Source organism: Zosterops lateralis (assembly GCF_965231275.1).
Source record: "Zosterops lateralis genome assembly, chromosome: 1".
Taxonomy (NCBI): domain Eukaryota; kingdom Metazoa; phylum Chordata; class Aves; order Passeriformes; family Zosteropidae; genus Zosterops; species Zosterops lateralis.
This window is the reverse complement of record NC_139762.1, coordinates 25635120-25651571: the sequence shown is the minus strand read 5'-3', so window position 1 is coordinate 25651571 and position 16452 is coordinate 25635120. Positions and strand designations below refer to the sequence as shown.

The 16452-nt window shown below is 36.5% G+C and overlaps 2 protein-coding genes across 11 annotated transcripts in view; one reads left to right on the top strand and one right to left on the bottom strand.

The window, feature by feature from the left end:
• SGCE (sarcoglycan epsilon) overlaps positions 1–5452 on the top strand; it is a 32834-nt gene extending 27382 nt beyond the window's left edge. For 4 of the 9 annotated variants that reach the window (XM_083861864.1, XM_083861871.1, XM_083861863.1 and 1 more), the window contains 2 exons: positions 27–70; positions 3953–5452. In XM_083861864.1, the coding sequence (XP_083717990.1) occupies positions 27–70; positions 3953–4008 (100 nt within the window). In that variant the 3' untranslated portion in view covers positions 4009–5452. Of the gene's footprint in view, positions 1–26; positions 71–877; positions 1120–2591 lie in introns of those variants that run through there. The other 5 variants (XM_083861865.1, XM_083861870.1, XM_083861867.1 and 2 more) reach the window with 4 other exon arrangements.
• Positions 5453–6929: 1477 nt separating this feature from the next.
• CASD1 (CAS1 domain containing 1) overlaps positions 6930–16452 on the bottom strand; it is a 28121-nt gene continuing 18598 nt past the window's right edge. Inside the window, exons 12-18 of one of the 2 annotated variants that reach the window (XM_083860535.1) lie at positions 15377–15533; positions 13767–13846; positions 12800–12901; positions 11354–11494; positions 10745–10822; positions 9663–9755; positions 6930–8646 (exon numbers count right to left, since the gene is read on the bottom strand). In XM_083860535.1, coding sequence (XP_083716661.1) covers positions 8380–8646; positions 9663–9755; positions 10745–10822; positions 11354–11494; positions 12800–12901; positions 13767–13846; positions 15377–15533 — 918 coding nt within the window. In that variant the 3' untranslated portion in view covers positions 6930–8379. The remainder of the gene's footprint in view (positions 8647–9662; positions 9756–10744; positions 10823–11353; positions 11495–12799; positions 12902–13766; positions 13847–15376; positions 15534–16452) is intronic. The other variant, XM_083860534.1, reaches the window with a different exon arrangement.

Genomic DNA, 16452 nt, shown 5'->3' with positions numbered 1-16452 from the left:
TAAAGATATTAAATGGTTTTTTATAGGAACCTGCCACATCAGACTCAGATTCCACAGCAGCAGAGTGCAGGTCAGTACTCAGAAAATACTGTAATTACTAAGTGACCAATGGAGAAAACAAGTCAAAATTGAGTGGACAGTGGAAATAATTTTCAAATAAAGTATTACAGAATTGTCATTCTAGAAATTTTTCTGATACATCAGTGAAAATTTTGGCATGGGGATTAAACAAGGAAGAAATGCTATGTTAGGACTCTGCATGAGAAGCTAGAATTTGGTTCAGCTAACTTAGAAACCTCATATAAATAATTTTCTGTTACATGAAGCTACACAGCCAGATTTCCAAATGCAGTTACATGGTTCAGATTCTGACACTTGATAGGAAATCTAAACTTCTAATTTCCACCAATATTAATTAAACTTTGAAGAAGGAGCTCATTATTGCAGTTACTAGATATAAAGTGTTGATGCTGGGGAATCTGGTGAGGCACATCCATGCTTCAGGTTTCCTGTGTCATCACTTTTATATCATTCTGACAAACGCTCCTGTACTGACTGAGGTCAGGAATGACCCATCAGACTGTGGACTAAGGCTGACTGTCCTCTCTACTCAGCATCTCAGGTCTGAGAAAAGCCTGCAGCCATAGCCGTGTGAGAGGGGGTAAGGACCACACAGGGTAAAAGTAGAGGCCAAGGGTAATTTTTAAATAATCAAAGAGGTATTTAATCAAAACAGTAGAGAGATACATATGTTTTGAACATAATATGGGAACTACAGCTCCAAGTGGAAGATTTGTTTAAACTTAGGAGTTACATAAGCAACTCTTCCTTTTCACTGAAAATCCTTCTTCTTCATTACTGCTTTCGGGGATTAAAGGAGAATTTCGTATGACAACATTTCAAAGATTTGAGGCAAGTATATAATAGATGTTTCTCTCCATGTGGGTTTTGTCATGTGGAAATTAAAAACACAAGTATAAAAAGTCTGACAGCAGTTCTGGTAGCTTTGCCATTTGTGTTCTCCATTGTACATATGCTGGAAATGGTGGATGACCCTGGCGGTCAAAGCCTTTGATCCAGAGCCTCCAGCACTGGTTTGGGTTGACATTTTGCACAGCTCTTCTCACACTGTTTAGAAGGCAGAATAAAAGTGTCACACAGTGCTGCTCTTCTGCTATGACTGTTTCATTTCAAGAATTCTAGTCTGTCTTGCAGCAAATAAGATACAAAATCACCTAGTAATACTGTACAGTGACAGCAGTGAGGCATTTTTGCAAAGGTATGAAATACAGGCTAGCACAGGTCTGTCACTTTTGAGTCGCACTGACAAATTGCCCTAAAATTAGATCTTAAAAATTCTCCTGTGTCTGTATTTTCTGGAGTACATTATTTTTGTAAAATACAACTGTTCTTTCATATTCATCACAGATGCTGCCTGTGACAAACTCTCAGGAATCCAGGGGGGCAGGTGGTGGAATGTGTTTGGGACAGAGGGTGTTTCCTCCTCTTCCCTTGGTTTATAATGACACCTTGCTTTGTAGCTCAGATGTGCAGGCAACGCTGCAAGCACTTCCATTACATGATGGCATGTGCCTTTTGCAGCTTTCCTGAAAGGACATCCATAAATCCTGTTCCAGATAGTCAGATTTTTAGAAAGTTATTATTTAAAACAAAATTCAGGCACTACTAATATTTTTTTAGTAGAATGAATACAAATCTAGCAATCAATTTTATTGATCTGTTCAAGTAAGAAATTTACAGAAAGAGAAGACCTAAGGCCAAAAAAACTATAGAATGGGACATTATTTGTTACATTTTCTTCCTTTCATATAGAAAACTCACAGTAATATACTCAGGGAATTTAACATACTATCAGTCACAGCTGTGAATAAGAAATTTCTATTTTAAATGATCAGTAGACCATATTTAGTAATTTGAAGAGCAGACCATGGATAATAACTGTTTCCACTTTGGGAACTATCTGAATACCCAGTAAGGAATAGTTTTATTTTAACCATATATAAAAAGGCAGACTTAATAGCTGACATAATGCCTGACTATTTCACCAAGTTAAAAGTTAGTTGGGAAAGAATTGTGTGAGAGTGACCAGTCACATCTAATGTTTATTACACTGATAAAAATTGCTACTGGTCTCCAATATAAACAGATACATTTGTTTTATAATTGCCTCTCTGTCAATAGGCAGAATTCACAAGCACCGTTTAAGGAGCTTAGATGAAAAAGTTTATAGAGTATTCTTATAATGTGAAAGACTGAATATTGCATGTAGACCATGTACCACCTTCTCTGTTTTGTGCCTCAGCCTCCCTATGAAGTCTGTTAGATCCCAAATAGAAAGATGAATTCCCAGTTAAACAATCTTTTCCTAGCCCTCTTCCTTTCCCAGAAGAATGCTTTTTCATGTATATGTTGTCTTTTGATCCAGTTTATACTTGTAGTGTTTCTCCAGTGTGGTTGTTGATAAAAGAATAATAAATACCGTTTATGTGCTGTGCTCATACTTGACAGTTCAGTACTGTTGAAGGATCATGTGCCACTGGTGGACTATATAAATTCTCATCTGTTTGCAGGTAAATGGTATTCCTGAGGAAAGAAAACTAACAGAAGCAATGAATTTGTAATCAAAGAAGGCAGCAAATTGTCTCACTTCCTTATTTGTTCTGGCTGATGCATGAGTTTTTCTGGTGTATATTGTGCATGCCCACAGTATTATGATGCTTTCAGTGCCAGGAGTACAATCACTTCCATATTACTGATGTACTGTATCCTTTTGTACTTTGGACATTTTTGACAATTTGTAAACACTGATAACTTTTTATATTTGTTACATTCAAAAAGTAATCTTTAATGTATATATATACATATATATATGTATGTGTATATATATGTGTATATATATGTATGTATGTATTAATAAATATCAAGCTTTATTCTATCTTGTAATCTCTCCTGAAAGTTTTAACAGGGAAATCAAAACTTCAGAGATTCAAAGGATTTCAGACTGTTAATGGGATGACATCATTACCTAACATTTGCACAGGAAAAGCTGTAGTGTACAACCATGAAAACTTGTGCAACATGATGAGGCTCAGAAATAGTATTGCACATATATTAGGTATTAATTTTTTAGAGATTACCAAATTATGAGTGAAGTTATTTTTGAAAAATAAAGAAGTAACCCCCCCAGAGAAAATAACTAAAACTACTCATGATAAAAATTGGATTTCTGTTCTTTTACCAGATATTTATGCTATTTCAAAACTTGTAAGCAATAAAGCATTTAAAATCTGTCCATTCATTCATCTCGTTATGTTAGAAGAAACTGTTGCAAACTATTGTAGGCAAAAAATTAATGTCTTCAAATAAGCAAGGGTTTAACTTGGTACAGTATACATGGACTAGCTCTTTAAAAACATTCTTTAATTTTTTTTTTGTGATATTCCCAATAAACAGCTCCAATGCTTTTTATTTTTTATATCCTCCACTTTTTTTTTTTTTTTTTTTTTTTTTTCTTTTTGGAGTACAAACTGTTGTGGGAGAATGAAGTATCCAGTAAACCAGGGATTATATTTTCACATCTTAAAAAGGACTTAACTAAAGGCGTACTTTGCTGGGAGGTGGTTTTTTTGAGAGGCATTTGTCCATGCAGCTGAAAGCTTAGTAATCCATGGACTTTGCTAAAAGGATCTGAACTGGGGTTTCCGTGTTTTTCAGCAGACAACTATAATTCATCTATTGACACTTCACCAGATTTTAAATGAATTTCTGATGCTTCTTTAAATCTCAAATTTAAGGACATCACACAGGACTTCAGGGTCTGCAGCTGTAATAGCTGACACCAGGAGTTCTTGGGGTTTTACCTCAAAGCATGGTATTGTTTTAAGCTGACACTTACACTTTGTCTTTTTTTCTGTAATATTTTCTCTTTCAGAAGCTGTATGTTCATCAGGACATTGCATTGTAAGCAGAAAACTGCGTCTGCTTTAAAATTGCTAAGTGCTGGCTACATTTCCTTAGCTGAGGTTCCTGAAGTCTCTGCTAAGAGAAATTTGAGTAATTTTGGAATTTAAGACTGAGGATAAAAAGGAATCTGTAAAATGAGGTCATTTTGTAAAAAGACCAGAATAGTTGCTGTGGTTTTTGGTTTGTTTGTCTTTGTTTTTCTCTTTTTACAGTTGTGACCCAGTTCTGTCAAAACACAGAACCTTAATTTAGGTCTATTTTTAAACATTGGTGACATGTTTGTAGGCTCAGACCTGAATGCAGGATCTCAGCAGACAGAACAAGTCCTGAGCTGCTTTTTAGGCTGATTTTGAGCACCAACTATGATAACTATGGCAGCAAAGTATATAAGCAGTACCAGTGGTACCTACTGGTATATTGTCAAACCTTCAGTATCAGTTGACAGAGCTGCTCTGTGTGCTCAGCACAGCCCACAGGATGTGGCAGCAAATCCTGCTGGGGGTTGTTAGGCCAGGAGAGGTAACTCAAGCTACAGCCATTCAAGTTGAAAAATTAAAGGCAGTTCCTGAAGCAGGTGGAATAAAGAGCCATTCATACTCACTTTGCAAGTGGCATCCATCATGCCTTCCTCTACCTCATCCAAAAGATAGCAGGAAAGAGACTTCACCACTCAATCAGCTCCTCAGAGACAGCCCCTCTTCTTTCCAGCAGCTTGGATGGTTATCAGTGAAAAGCGAATCACAAAATTGCACACTGAGGTTTATCATAAATTAAACATTTTCATCTCTTACCCAAGCTGTAAAAAAATTCAAGTACAATCAGCATTTGGCTTCTATTAGTTTGTACTACTATTTTCAAATGTATTAGCTATCAGTGTTTTGAAACCAAAATGAATGGAATGGATTTTAAATAATGATTTTTAATGCAACGTAAGATTAAACTTTGTAAATAGTTCTGGGTGTGGATCACAGTAATTTCTGATAACTCCAGGATGACATGACAATCAATGGATCTACCACTAGACCTGCTCCCACCTTATTTGTATTAATGTAACAGTGCTAATATATTTAAGGAAATAAGCTGTTACATATATGCATAAAGAATCAGTTTGTAGCAGTGGAGGCTCCACCTATTTTGGAAAGAATCTAATTATGTAAGTCACTCGGGTATTAAGAATACCTGAATTATTTTATGATCAAAATCTTCATTTATCTGAGGTAAGTTTAATAACAAATTATTTATTTTTACTTATTAAAACAATTACTTTGAAAGCATAGATTTATAAAGCTGGTTAAAGACAATGTCTAAAGACTTAATAATAATTAAGACAGTAAATTTGCAGCCTCTTTTAACACTATATGATGGCAATATGAATTGATATTGTATTAAGTTGAAACCAAATTAAACAGAAAGCCCTACACATCTCTTTGTACATATATGAAATGTATAATCTAATAAAATGGAAAACACCAAGCAGTGAAGTTGTTTGCCTGATTATTTTACAGAAGGGTGCCTTAACAACATTGTTATAGCTTTTAATGTTCCAGCCACAATACTGTATGGTCAGGTCTGAGACCTGGGGTGGAGCTAATGGTGCAGGGTTTGTTTAACTTAATAAATGTTCTAAATGGAGAGGAGGGAGAGGATTTGCAGCACTTAATATCTAATGTGGCACCTGAACTATGTATCTCCCTGATTATAAAATCAGGAGCTTTGGGGATCACAGAATGACAAAATATGTTGAATTGGGAATGGAATCATCAAGATCATTAAGTCAAACTCCAGCCCTGCACAGGCCCATCCCCAAGGGTCACACCGTGTGCCTGAGAGCATTGTCCAAACACTTCTTGGACTCTGGCAGCTTTGGTATTGTGACCACTTACCTGGGGAGCCTGTTCAACCACCCTCTGGTTGAAGAGTCTTTTCCTGATAGCCAGCCTGAATCTCCTGACACAACTTTAGGCCATTTCCTTGTGTTTTGTCATTCTTCACAATATTAAAGAGATTCCTTTGCTTAAGGAGCCCCTTCTGAGAGTGGGATTTAAGTACCTCAAGTAGAATCTAAATAACGTAACTCAAGCAAGTCTTAAAGATGGGTTTAGTTTCTCGATGTTGCAGACCAAGGAAAAGCCGAGTCAGTTCCTCTGCTTTCCTGCAGAGCTCTGCTGCGGAGTTCCTGGCAGGGAAAAGCATCCGCTGCCTCCGCTGCAGAGTTCTGCTGAGGGCCCTGAGCTCCGGACTGCCCTTGGCTACTGGAGCTGTAATTTCATCACAGCAGGGACAGTGCCATTTACTGCAGAGAAATCCTCCTGCATTGCATCTGCCTTAGTTTGTGATACAGTGAACTGCAGCGCAGCTAGAGACAAGCAATACAGAGTTTTTACTTAAATGATGCTGCTCCCATTACAAAAATAAGCATCCACAGCACATTTATTTAATGTTTAAATTACTTCATATTTTTACATAACCTGAAAAGAAAATATATTTATCCCACATACAGTAATAGTAAACAAGTGCATTATTTCAAACATTAAAAATAAATCTTTTAACCAAGTCTGTACAACAGATAAATAGAGTTATATCTACAATAGTTATGTTGTGAAGAACAAAACAAAGATTATCCCTCAAGCTCACAGTTCCCTGTTGCTCATAATACTGGCATAGATGAAGGTTATGCTTGCTATCCCCCACCATGGTGTCCACCTACACCCTTTCCTTCAGTCACTCAAATGTATTGATCGATGAGGGTAAATTCCCAAGCATTGGAAGTAATATGCACACAGAACAAACAGCTGAGTATCTTTCCAGTATCTTGAAAACAGCTGACAGGCTTAGTAAATCTGCTGAATTTCGGGGAAGTGAATGATTTCTTTTTTGTTTTTTTTTATGATGAATAACTGGTCATTCTTGAAAAGAAACTGTTCGCCACACACACAAAAAAAAAATAAAATTGAAGTAATTATTTTCATAAATTTGTTTTGCATTCATTCATGACTGCAAGATTGAATTCAATGTTTTACCTGGGATAAGAAAAAAACATGCATGTGACAGTATATATGGTACAAATTAGGATTCATGTTGTTTATAATCATACATAATTGCACATATGCTTGGAAAATAATTTGCCCTCATATTTTTGACTGTTAACAAATAATCAGAAGAAGAATAAAATGAAAAAGCAACTCGAGGCCAAACTATTACTTGAACCAAACCCACAACCAACCGAGAAATGTCCATAGCGTCACTGATAAGTAGAATGTAAACAACAGCTTGTCACTGCCACACTGAAGGACTATTTCTTTCAATTACATGGCTTTTGCTAAAGGAAAAAATTAGTAAGAAAGATTGGGCACTGCTGAAAAGGATGGGAAAAAAAGCTTTCTCCAAACAGCTCCAATCTCATTTCACTTGTAATTCTGAGACTCAACCATTTGCATGCGACAAAGTTGACCACTCAATCCCTCCTCCTCATGATACCTACAGGCTGACTTGCATTCTCTTAAATGAAAGTGTTATTACACCATAGAATATGGCACCAGTTCCCTAATGAGACCTAATTCAAGGTCATCTACAAACACAAGGAGAAGGTCAAAGATCACCATTCCCCTAAGATCTGATGGAGTGGATATGATGGGATTTCATCAGACTGAAAAAGGTTGGAGGATCTTCAAAAAATTTCCCATTTTGAATTGAGTCTCCGAAAATTATTTGTTTGTTCACTGGGATGGTACACAGAACTACACACAGTTAAATGAATTAGAAAAAAAATATGAAAAAGCAAACCATTTTAGGAAGAAAACCCAAATTCTCTTTATAAAAGAATTTTGTCTCAGAATTCACCATATTTGCTGAACACATCTTAAACGTCTAAAAAAACCCTCATAAAATACTATGCAAACTTGTATACAATCTTCAATCACTGAATTGATGATTAATTTTTACTTCCACATATAAAGGGTTTCATATACTATGTATTAATTCCTATTTCCACCCCAAACACTCATTTCTAACCAGCAAACTGCGGCTTTGTTCAGAGCAGTGCCCCGGTGTCACTGCCTCAGCTGCGGGCGGTGATTCCGGAGGTTCCCGGCTGTGCTCGCCCAGTGACTCCGCCATGTGCCCATGATAGTGCTCAACCACCGCTCCGCTTTGTGTCTCCTCTCAACAGATATGTAAACAGCAACAAACATCCAGTAGAAAAGACTCATTCTCACATGCAATTCTGTACAGTGCACTCTTGTTTCTCAGATTATCTGAGAAGGTTGTTTCCACACAAAATATGTACATTTCCACTTTATACAGTTTCCACACGCTTAATTTAAATGTCTTCTTGTACCTCCAGTTGAGAATTTTTTTTCAGGCAGACACAAAGTAAACCTGAAGAAAGTTTCCAAGTTAATGCCTTGACTGATCTTGCATTGCTGAGAAGAAGTGTAGTCCAGAAAAAAATCCAGCTATGCATAGCAACCTTTTCAGCAGAGTTGAGTTATCTTTAGGAACCACAATCTGTGCTAGATCATTAGTGATCTGAGAAATCTCATGTGCCACGCACACAAATATGAAAGTGCTGACAAGAACATTAAACATTGGATATCCAGGAATGAGCACCAAGATTCCCTTTGTGTCTGCTGCCAGCCAAATATGGTATTGGCAAATGAAAAGCTAAAAGGAAAAAAAAAAAGTGTTAAACAGTACTAATACATGTAAATATTTTTACTTACCAAAACCATATAATTATTATTATTGCATCAACTGACACACTTCTGCTTAAGTTAGAAGTTGTTTTCCACATGTCTTTGCTACAAAACAAAACCATGAGCTTGTTAAATCACACTGAAATGGGTTTGCTTGGCCCTTAACCAAACACAGCTCAGGGGAGCACTGGATACATTCTATCGAGGCAGGGAAGAATTTGGCTCCCTCAGTTACTGTCTCTTTGGTGAGGGTCTGAACTGACCTGCCTGCAAATAAGAGAGAATGCTTCACCTGCTGATTAGTGCCCAGCTCCCTGGAGCTGATCAGCACCTAAAGCCCACCAGCAATTGGAAGAGTGAAATGTGATCCTTTAAAATACCCACAAAATCCTGTATGCCATATACACTGTATTGCAATGAGTTTCTCCTAGAAATATATTCTAGTAATACAATAAAATGTCACATTTAATATCACTAAACAGCAAATAAAATGGGAAGCAAGATAATTCCTACTATTTTAAAATATACACTCAATGGAACAAGGTAACACTTGCATTAAGAAGGGGTTTATTTGTAATGGTACATTTCTTTATTAGTGACAAAAAGCTTTCTAAGGCAAACACATTTATAAGTGTACTTACACTAGTAAGTATAATTCATGGCAATTCTTCAACTGGCCTAAATTTTTATCTTCCAACTGCATACATCTCACAGCACACTCCAGCATTCAATCCCCACTCCACAACCTTATATCACCCCATCCCCTAAAACAGCACAAGAATTAAGTTTGGTACTGTGAGACTGCTATTCCAGCCATGACTTTTAAGTGCAACAAAAACTATAATGCTAAAAGAAGTCAAACGTGACAGCGTGGTATTTAGTAAACCAATAAATGTTCTCTAAGTGTTATAGTCCCATCTAGACAATAACACCACCTTACATTTCAAAATTTTAATTCACTGTACTTGCAGGCATTCTACTTACCTCTAAAGAAATTTTGCCAAACCAGGCGAAGAATGAGCTGTACACAGATCGGACGTAACCAGGAATGTTCCTGATGAGGATGAAAGCTAAAATCTAAAAAAAAAAAAAAAAAAAAAAAAAAAGTAAAACAAAGAAAGTGACTGTGGATGACAAGCCAAACAAACACATAAATGTGTATCCATTTTCACTGCACTAAGTGAAGTGCATCATGCATTAAAATTTCTTTAAAACCTAATAAAAATATAAACCAAACAAGAATCTGTGCAGTTTATACTTAACAAAGTAGGTATTGAAACTAAAAATATTGTACACACATTCTTACAGCATAGCAGGTCACATTTACATCTCCAGTAGAATCATGGTCTTGATGCTGACAGGTGTTACTACATGCTTCCTAGGCATGGTCACAAAGCATGTTACACCATGCCAGCCTAACATGAAGGTGGCCACAAATCTGACTTAACCTTCAATTTTTAAAAAGAGGGTGTCAAGATGGACAAAATAATATTAAAAAAATTAAGTCCCTCTTGCTGCCCCTCAAGAGAGCAGGACAAATTAATGAGGAAAGGAACAGGGCACAGAATGAGACAGCTGAGGTATAGTGGGGCAGGGGACACAGCAAGAGGAACATCTAAATTTAAGAAAACCACATGCATGGCTCTGTGGCCCACCTCTTCTCTGCTTGGTAGTGACTACAGGGTCCCATAGGTTGCTCCCCACACTAATCCCTCCCAAACACTCTTGCTTTTCTAGATCTTTCTTCTCTTCCTCAGTTTTCTTCTTTCCCACTGCTGACATGCAAATAGTCAGAAGTTGGGTTTGGACTTAAATGGTGCATATGAAACCTACACTAAGGACATTCAGATACATCAAAACTACAATCACAGTGTGCAATTTCAGTGCTTAAGGCCAATGAAAAACTGACCAATGTTGTTAAAATCTTTTTCACTTTCAGACACAGGAATGAAGCTCAGTATCTGATATTCCATGCAAAAGCACAAATATATTTAAAACAATTTAAAAAATGCTCAAATAACAACAGACTAGATTCTATCGCTGTGCTCAAAAGGACTAATAATTACCTGCACCACAGAAACAGAAGGATGTAGCTCATTGCACTCTGTCTTGTTTTTACAGCTACTAGCCCAAATAGAGTAGGTCTAAAAGATATTAATAAATTAGTCTGTGTAGCAATTTTATCTAACATTTAAAAATGAAACAAGTATGGTATTTTGAATTGCTTTAGTATTAGTTGGTTCACTAAGATGTGGGACACTGAGAGAAAAAAAAACATTACAACTTTTGTGTTTCTCTCAAATTCTTTGCAATTAATGAATACTTATCTGATGATAATTATTATTAATACAATTTTTTTTCATGAAAAATAGACAAGAAATCAAGTGTGGAGATAAGAGCTGTTATCTACCATGTTATTTTTATAAACCAATTTTTTTTAAGCTCTGAAATGAACTGAAAGAGTAATGATGTTTTCATCTACATCTGACTGAACAGAAAAATATTTTAATGAGTAGCTATGTAGGGTTGTACAGAAAAACCTTTCTGAAATATCTCCAGATAAAGAACTGATTTTTCAAGGTTTTTTAGAGAATATTGACTAAACAGCAACTTGAGAAAACTTATTTTTCAGATATTTACAAACTTGATTATACTAGGTTATAATAGATACTTACCAAAAAGGACACAATTGAAATAAATAATAAAACATTTGAAACTCTGTTGGAAAAAAGAGCATCTCCTTTTCCTTCTGATATCATCTGACGCTTCTGCAATGCCAGATAAATAAAAGCAAACAGCATCCCATGAAAAACCACCTGTAAAAGATAAACAGAATGCAATTAGTATGTCATGCCTTTTACAAGTACTTCAGGTATAAACTTAATAGAAATGCTACTAGATGAAGTAGTTTTAAAGCTATGTTTGAAAAGGTCCTTTGCCAGATTTTTGGAAGCAAACAAAACCAGACTTTCTACACAAGATAGTCATAAACTGTATTTTTAACTCAACTCAAAACCTACAAATAAAGAGCCTTTACTAATGTTTCAGAGAGCATGAAAGACAAGACAACGAAATTTCAAGAAGCTTTGAAGTACCTACTATCCCCTCTGCAATCTATGCCACCACTGAAAAGGCTTTCTCTGGAGAAAAATCGCAAGTCTCTGGCTTTCTCCCAAACTGGCAGGTGAAAACATTCAAGAGGCAGGACAAGTGCTTCCCTCTCTCACAGACACAATTCTTCAACAGAGTGTTTTGCAATCTTGTGCCAACTTCTCATTAGCTGGCAACACGAGGCTGTTTCAGGCCCACGCAGTGCTTGTCCTCTGTGTCTATTTTGAGCTCTGCTCTTGAGCAGCACCACCCAACCCACAGTGCTCACAGTAACCCAGCAGTGAGTGCAGGATGCTGGGCAGGGTGTCCTGCTGCTGCTGGGGAGCCCCAGGGATGACAAGAAACCAGTCTGCGACCCAGACCTCACCCCCAGAGGGACACACGTGCCCCTGATCCCGTTAAGGGTAAGTTTAGCACATAAAAGCTTCTGTCTTAGAAACTCCACTTACCTTTTCTCTCCAAGAAGGAAAGAAAAAAAGACCAAAGTCTCTCTGTTCTATTCCCCCACATTGTAGGGTCAATGACTGGAAGGAAAGCACTTTCCCAGTAGAAAACCATTTAAAAATATGTACAAGAATAGTCTGGTTTGGGCACCAAGATCCTGATTTAATGCTTTAAATGTTACCTTTAAAGAAATATATCCTTAATTGATTCAACTTCCAAAAAGTATTATTAAGAAAGCTACCACAGTAGTTTTCCTTGTATTTCAACAGCCTGAAGTGCAACAGGGTTAAATTTTCACAGTAAAATTTTTGAGAAAATTAAGATCTAGGATAATTTACACTTTTGGATTTTTTAAATCCAGAACCAAATAAATCAGCCTCCATTTTTTAAGCAAGGCTTTGGTAGGCAAGTGCAGAACTAAAGTGGGTACAGCTTAGTCTTTTATTAAATACTGAGGCAAACAAGCTCCTGTTTTCTCTGGAGGAAAGGAGAAGAAGCCTCCCTCTTCTCAAAACTTAAAACATACACTTCAAAGATGAGTGTAATTTTATGCAAATGTTACATACATAGCGATCCAGCTTCCACCTAAACCACCATTCATAGACATTCCCATTCAGTTCAAAACACTTGGACAATGGCCAAAATGAAAATATCTTCTCAAATGCACCCTGTAAAAGACAAACATGGAAAAAGCATTAACACTGATGTCAACTGGATTTATTAAATTTAAATCAATAACATGTTTAATATTATTCTACCCTTATTTCACTAGCTACATTGCACTAGAAAAATAATAGGATTCTTTAGAAGTCTTCTCCCTGCCCCCCACCCCCCCCAAAAAAAAAAGAGAAAAAGAAAAAAAAAAAACTTCTTTACATGAGAGAGAGTTTGAGCTAGCCTCCTCTTAAGGTATTTGCACATCTTCCATTCTGTACTGATCCTCAAAGGGAGAGATCCACTAATAAGGAATATACACTCCAAGACTACAGTTCAACATGTTGAAAAACAGTGAGGGATTAAAACCACACAACCCCCCTGTAAAATCCTGGAGTGACAAACTCTGCCCTGATTTCTGTCAGCTCTACTACTCTAGCATGCAGGGAGTTGCTAATTTAGCCTGAGAACCAATCTTTTGATGTGGTATCAAAGCCAATACTAGGTCTCTGAGAGACACAGAACTACATTATCACCATACCACCATATGCATCCCCACATGCTGGCAAAACCCAGTAACTCTAAGCACATAAAAAAACCCACCCCAAACCCAAAGCATAGGCCCTTGTATTTACCACATTCACAGTAGTACATCAAAAATATGTCAAACATAGCAAATCAATTAGTAAGACACACAGTTGTGCGTTTTTCCAGCACCCACACCAATTCAAATATGAGAAGAAATCAAAAGGGTTTTTTTTTTCTTCTGTATTTATGATACTGGAGCAAATTTACAAGTTATGAGGACATCAAAAAGTAGAGACAGGTAATAATATACTCTTGGGTCATTAAGGATAAATGTAGCCAGGATTTACAAACCTGAGAATATGACAGAAAATATATACATGTCAGTAAGCAAATCAGTTTCAGCAGTAAACCAAAGTGCCATAAGCAGTTCCCTAAGGAAGAAATAAATTAATCATTACACTGTCATTAATTTTTCAATAGCAAAACCCAGCACACATTAAATAATAACTGCCAATTATTTAGTATAGCTACGCTTTGTAATAGATCCATTCATAAATACATGTTCAAGTATTACCAGCAATATTTTATCACTATCTACATTTAAATTTTACTTTAAGCTATAAAAATAAACATTCACAACAATTAAAAAGCTATTAAGCCTAAACAAAGCCTCATGTCTAAGACAGGGAAAAAACACATAAAGAAGAGAATTTAGGTGTTCAACCAGAAACACTGTTTTAAAACCTCTGCTTTCCCAAACACTCTGCACAGGCAGTCCTTATTTTAGGTGAATGTAAATAAATATATACATAAAAATGCCTGCCTTTTGTCACGTGAAACAAGTAGACTAGATATTATTAAACTCTGAGATACCAGTTTTACTCTGAAGTTCAACTGTAGGTCAGTAAGGATAAGTATCTTGTTGAAACAAGCCTGAGAAACTACTCCTCAAAGCTGTCGACTGGTATTATGCTCTACCCAAGCCTCAGCATTGCAACAGAGATCATCTCCCCCTCCCGCCACATAAACTGGCAGCTGTACAGGGTCATAAACAACTGAAAGTCATCATTGAACATTTTCTAGTTTCACAGTACACTATGGCTCTGAAGTACACAAGAGCCATTTCTCTGTTTCTGGAAGAGAAGTGCCTTTGTAGAAAAAAAAAATTAAATTGAAGATATTTGCCTTTGGGATAGCTTGTAAAACTACTCTTTAAGTGTATTTTTGCAGCATCTATTTCTGGTATATATTTCATTGTCATATCTTCAGGCTATAAAACGGGGATATTCCTCCATGGGAGGAATGAGGGATTTAAGGCTCTTAAAGTTTTATTTCTAATTTAGGCAAATTAAATAATAAGCATTTACCACATGCTTTACAGCTTTTTAATGAACTGTAACACATAAACTGGGATTTTATTTCAATTTTTTTTTTTTTTTTTTAATATTTGTACCACAAGACATACTTCTGATAGCTCACTTATTCTGAGATACTAGGATAGCAAGTCCCATGTTCTTATTTGGCCAGCTAAGGCAGAATTGGTGCTCAAGACGGACAGATACTTTGGCAACACAGAATGAGAAAGTCTGAAACACTCCCTGTTCACTCTGCACCCCAAGCACAAGACAGACGTGGCCTCAGGACACACAGCCAGTGCAACGTATGGTTTTCATTTCCATGCAGTAAAATTACAGTTCTTGGTAAAACAATTTCTGATGATCAAAACCTATTAAAAAGTATTCTAATCTGACTGTAACCAGAGGCACAGTTAAGACATCAGCTGTTACACTTTTCAACTGACCTAATTAACCTATGACAAACTGTGTTTCTGTGAGAAGTTGTTCAGCATATTTTGACTAACAAAGAGACTGAGATCTACCAAGAACCATGCCATTTCTGCATGATTATCACTGTAGTAACATGCAAATGTTTTATAGCAGAAAGAAAAAAGGAAATCTTACCATTTGCTTTCTTCTGGATAATCTGAGGCCATACAGCTAAGGTGGCATAAATGATCATAAACCAGACAGTGACTAATGGCACAAAATAGTAGAACTGGTAAGGTCGGTCCATCACTATGCACAGTACAACAACCAAGAAATTGAGACGAAATAAAACCTGGGGGGTGTCAGAGGAGAGAAGATAGAGGATATGTAAGTTGGGAGGCAAAGCTGAGAAAGATGAGGACACGTTCCTTTAGCACTATACAAAAATATGTATGTATTTTACATCTCACATGCTGATTGTATTTCAATTGAAACACTGATAAAGTAGCACAGGGAACAGCAGCAGGGCAGTGTAGGACTGCAGGCTGATTACATAATCACCACATAGTTTTGGACCTGTCCTACCCTGGCCTGCCTGGGTAGAGACTGCAATCTGACTAACCCAATCTGACTATTTCCTAGGCTGGAGACCAAGTGCTCCAATTGCTGGATGCTGTTAATGTCTCTCATTTTTCACCCCCATAGCTACCTGGGCTAGCTCAGTTAAAGCCTGGGTAATGCCATTACCAAGCTGTAAACATACATTTAATAAGCACAATTACAATAAGACAATACAATAAGACCTGAATTACAGGAAAATGTAAGACTTAACAGCAGTAACAGATATGTATTAGAAAAAAAAATTAAAGTACTACAGCATATGTTGCAAAACCTAGGAGGGAAGCCACAAAACCAGGTATGTTCTCCAGTACTGTTATGGTGTGAAAATTAGTTTTCTTTATTAATAAACATAGGCTCCAATACACTGTCTTTGCAAGCCCAGCTAGCTCATTACTTACATATTACTATATAATGTAAATTGCTACTGCAATGGAATCTCCATTGCTATTTATTAGAAAATATTTCTCCTGATATTTCAGAGTGTACATACTTGCATTTTTTACATTGTAAGTATAATTTATATGCTTTAAGTTTGTATTGGATAAACACTACCAATTAAACAGATCAGATTACATAGACACAACAGCCATTTTTATTGTTTAAACCTTGGTTAAGTGATATCACATTATTTAAGATTATGGAGGTATTAT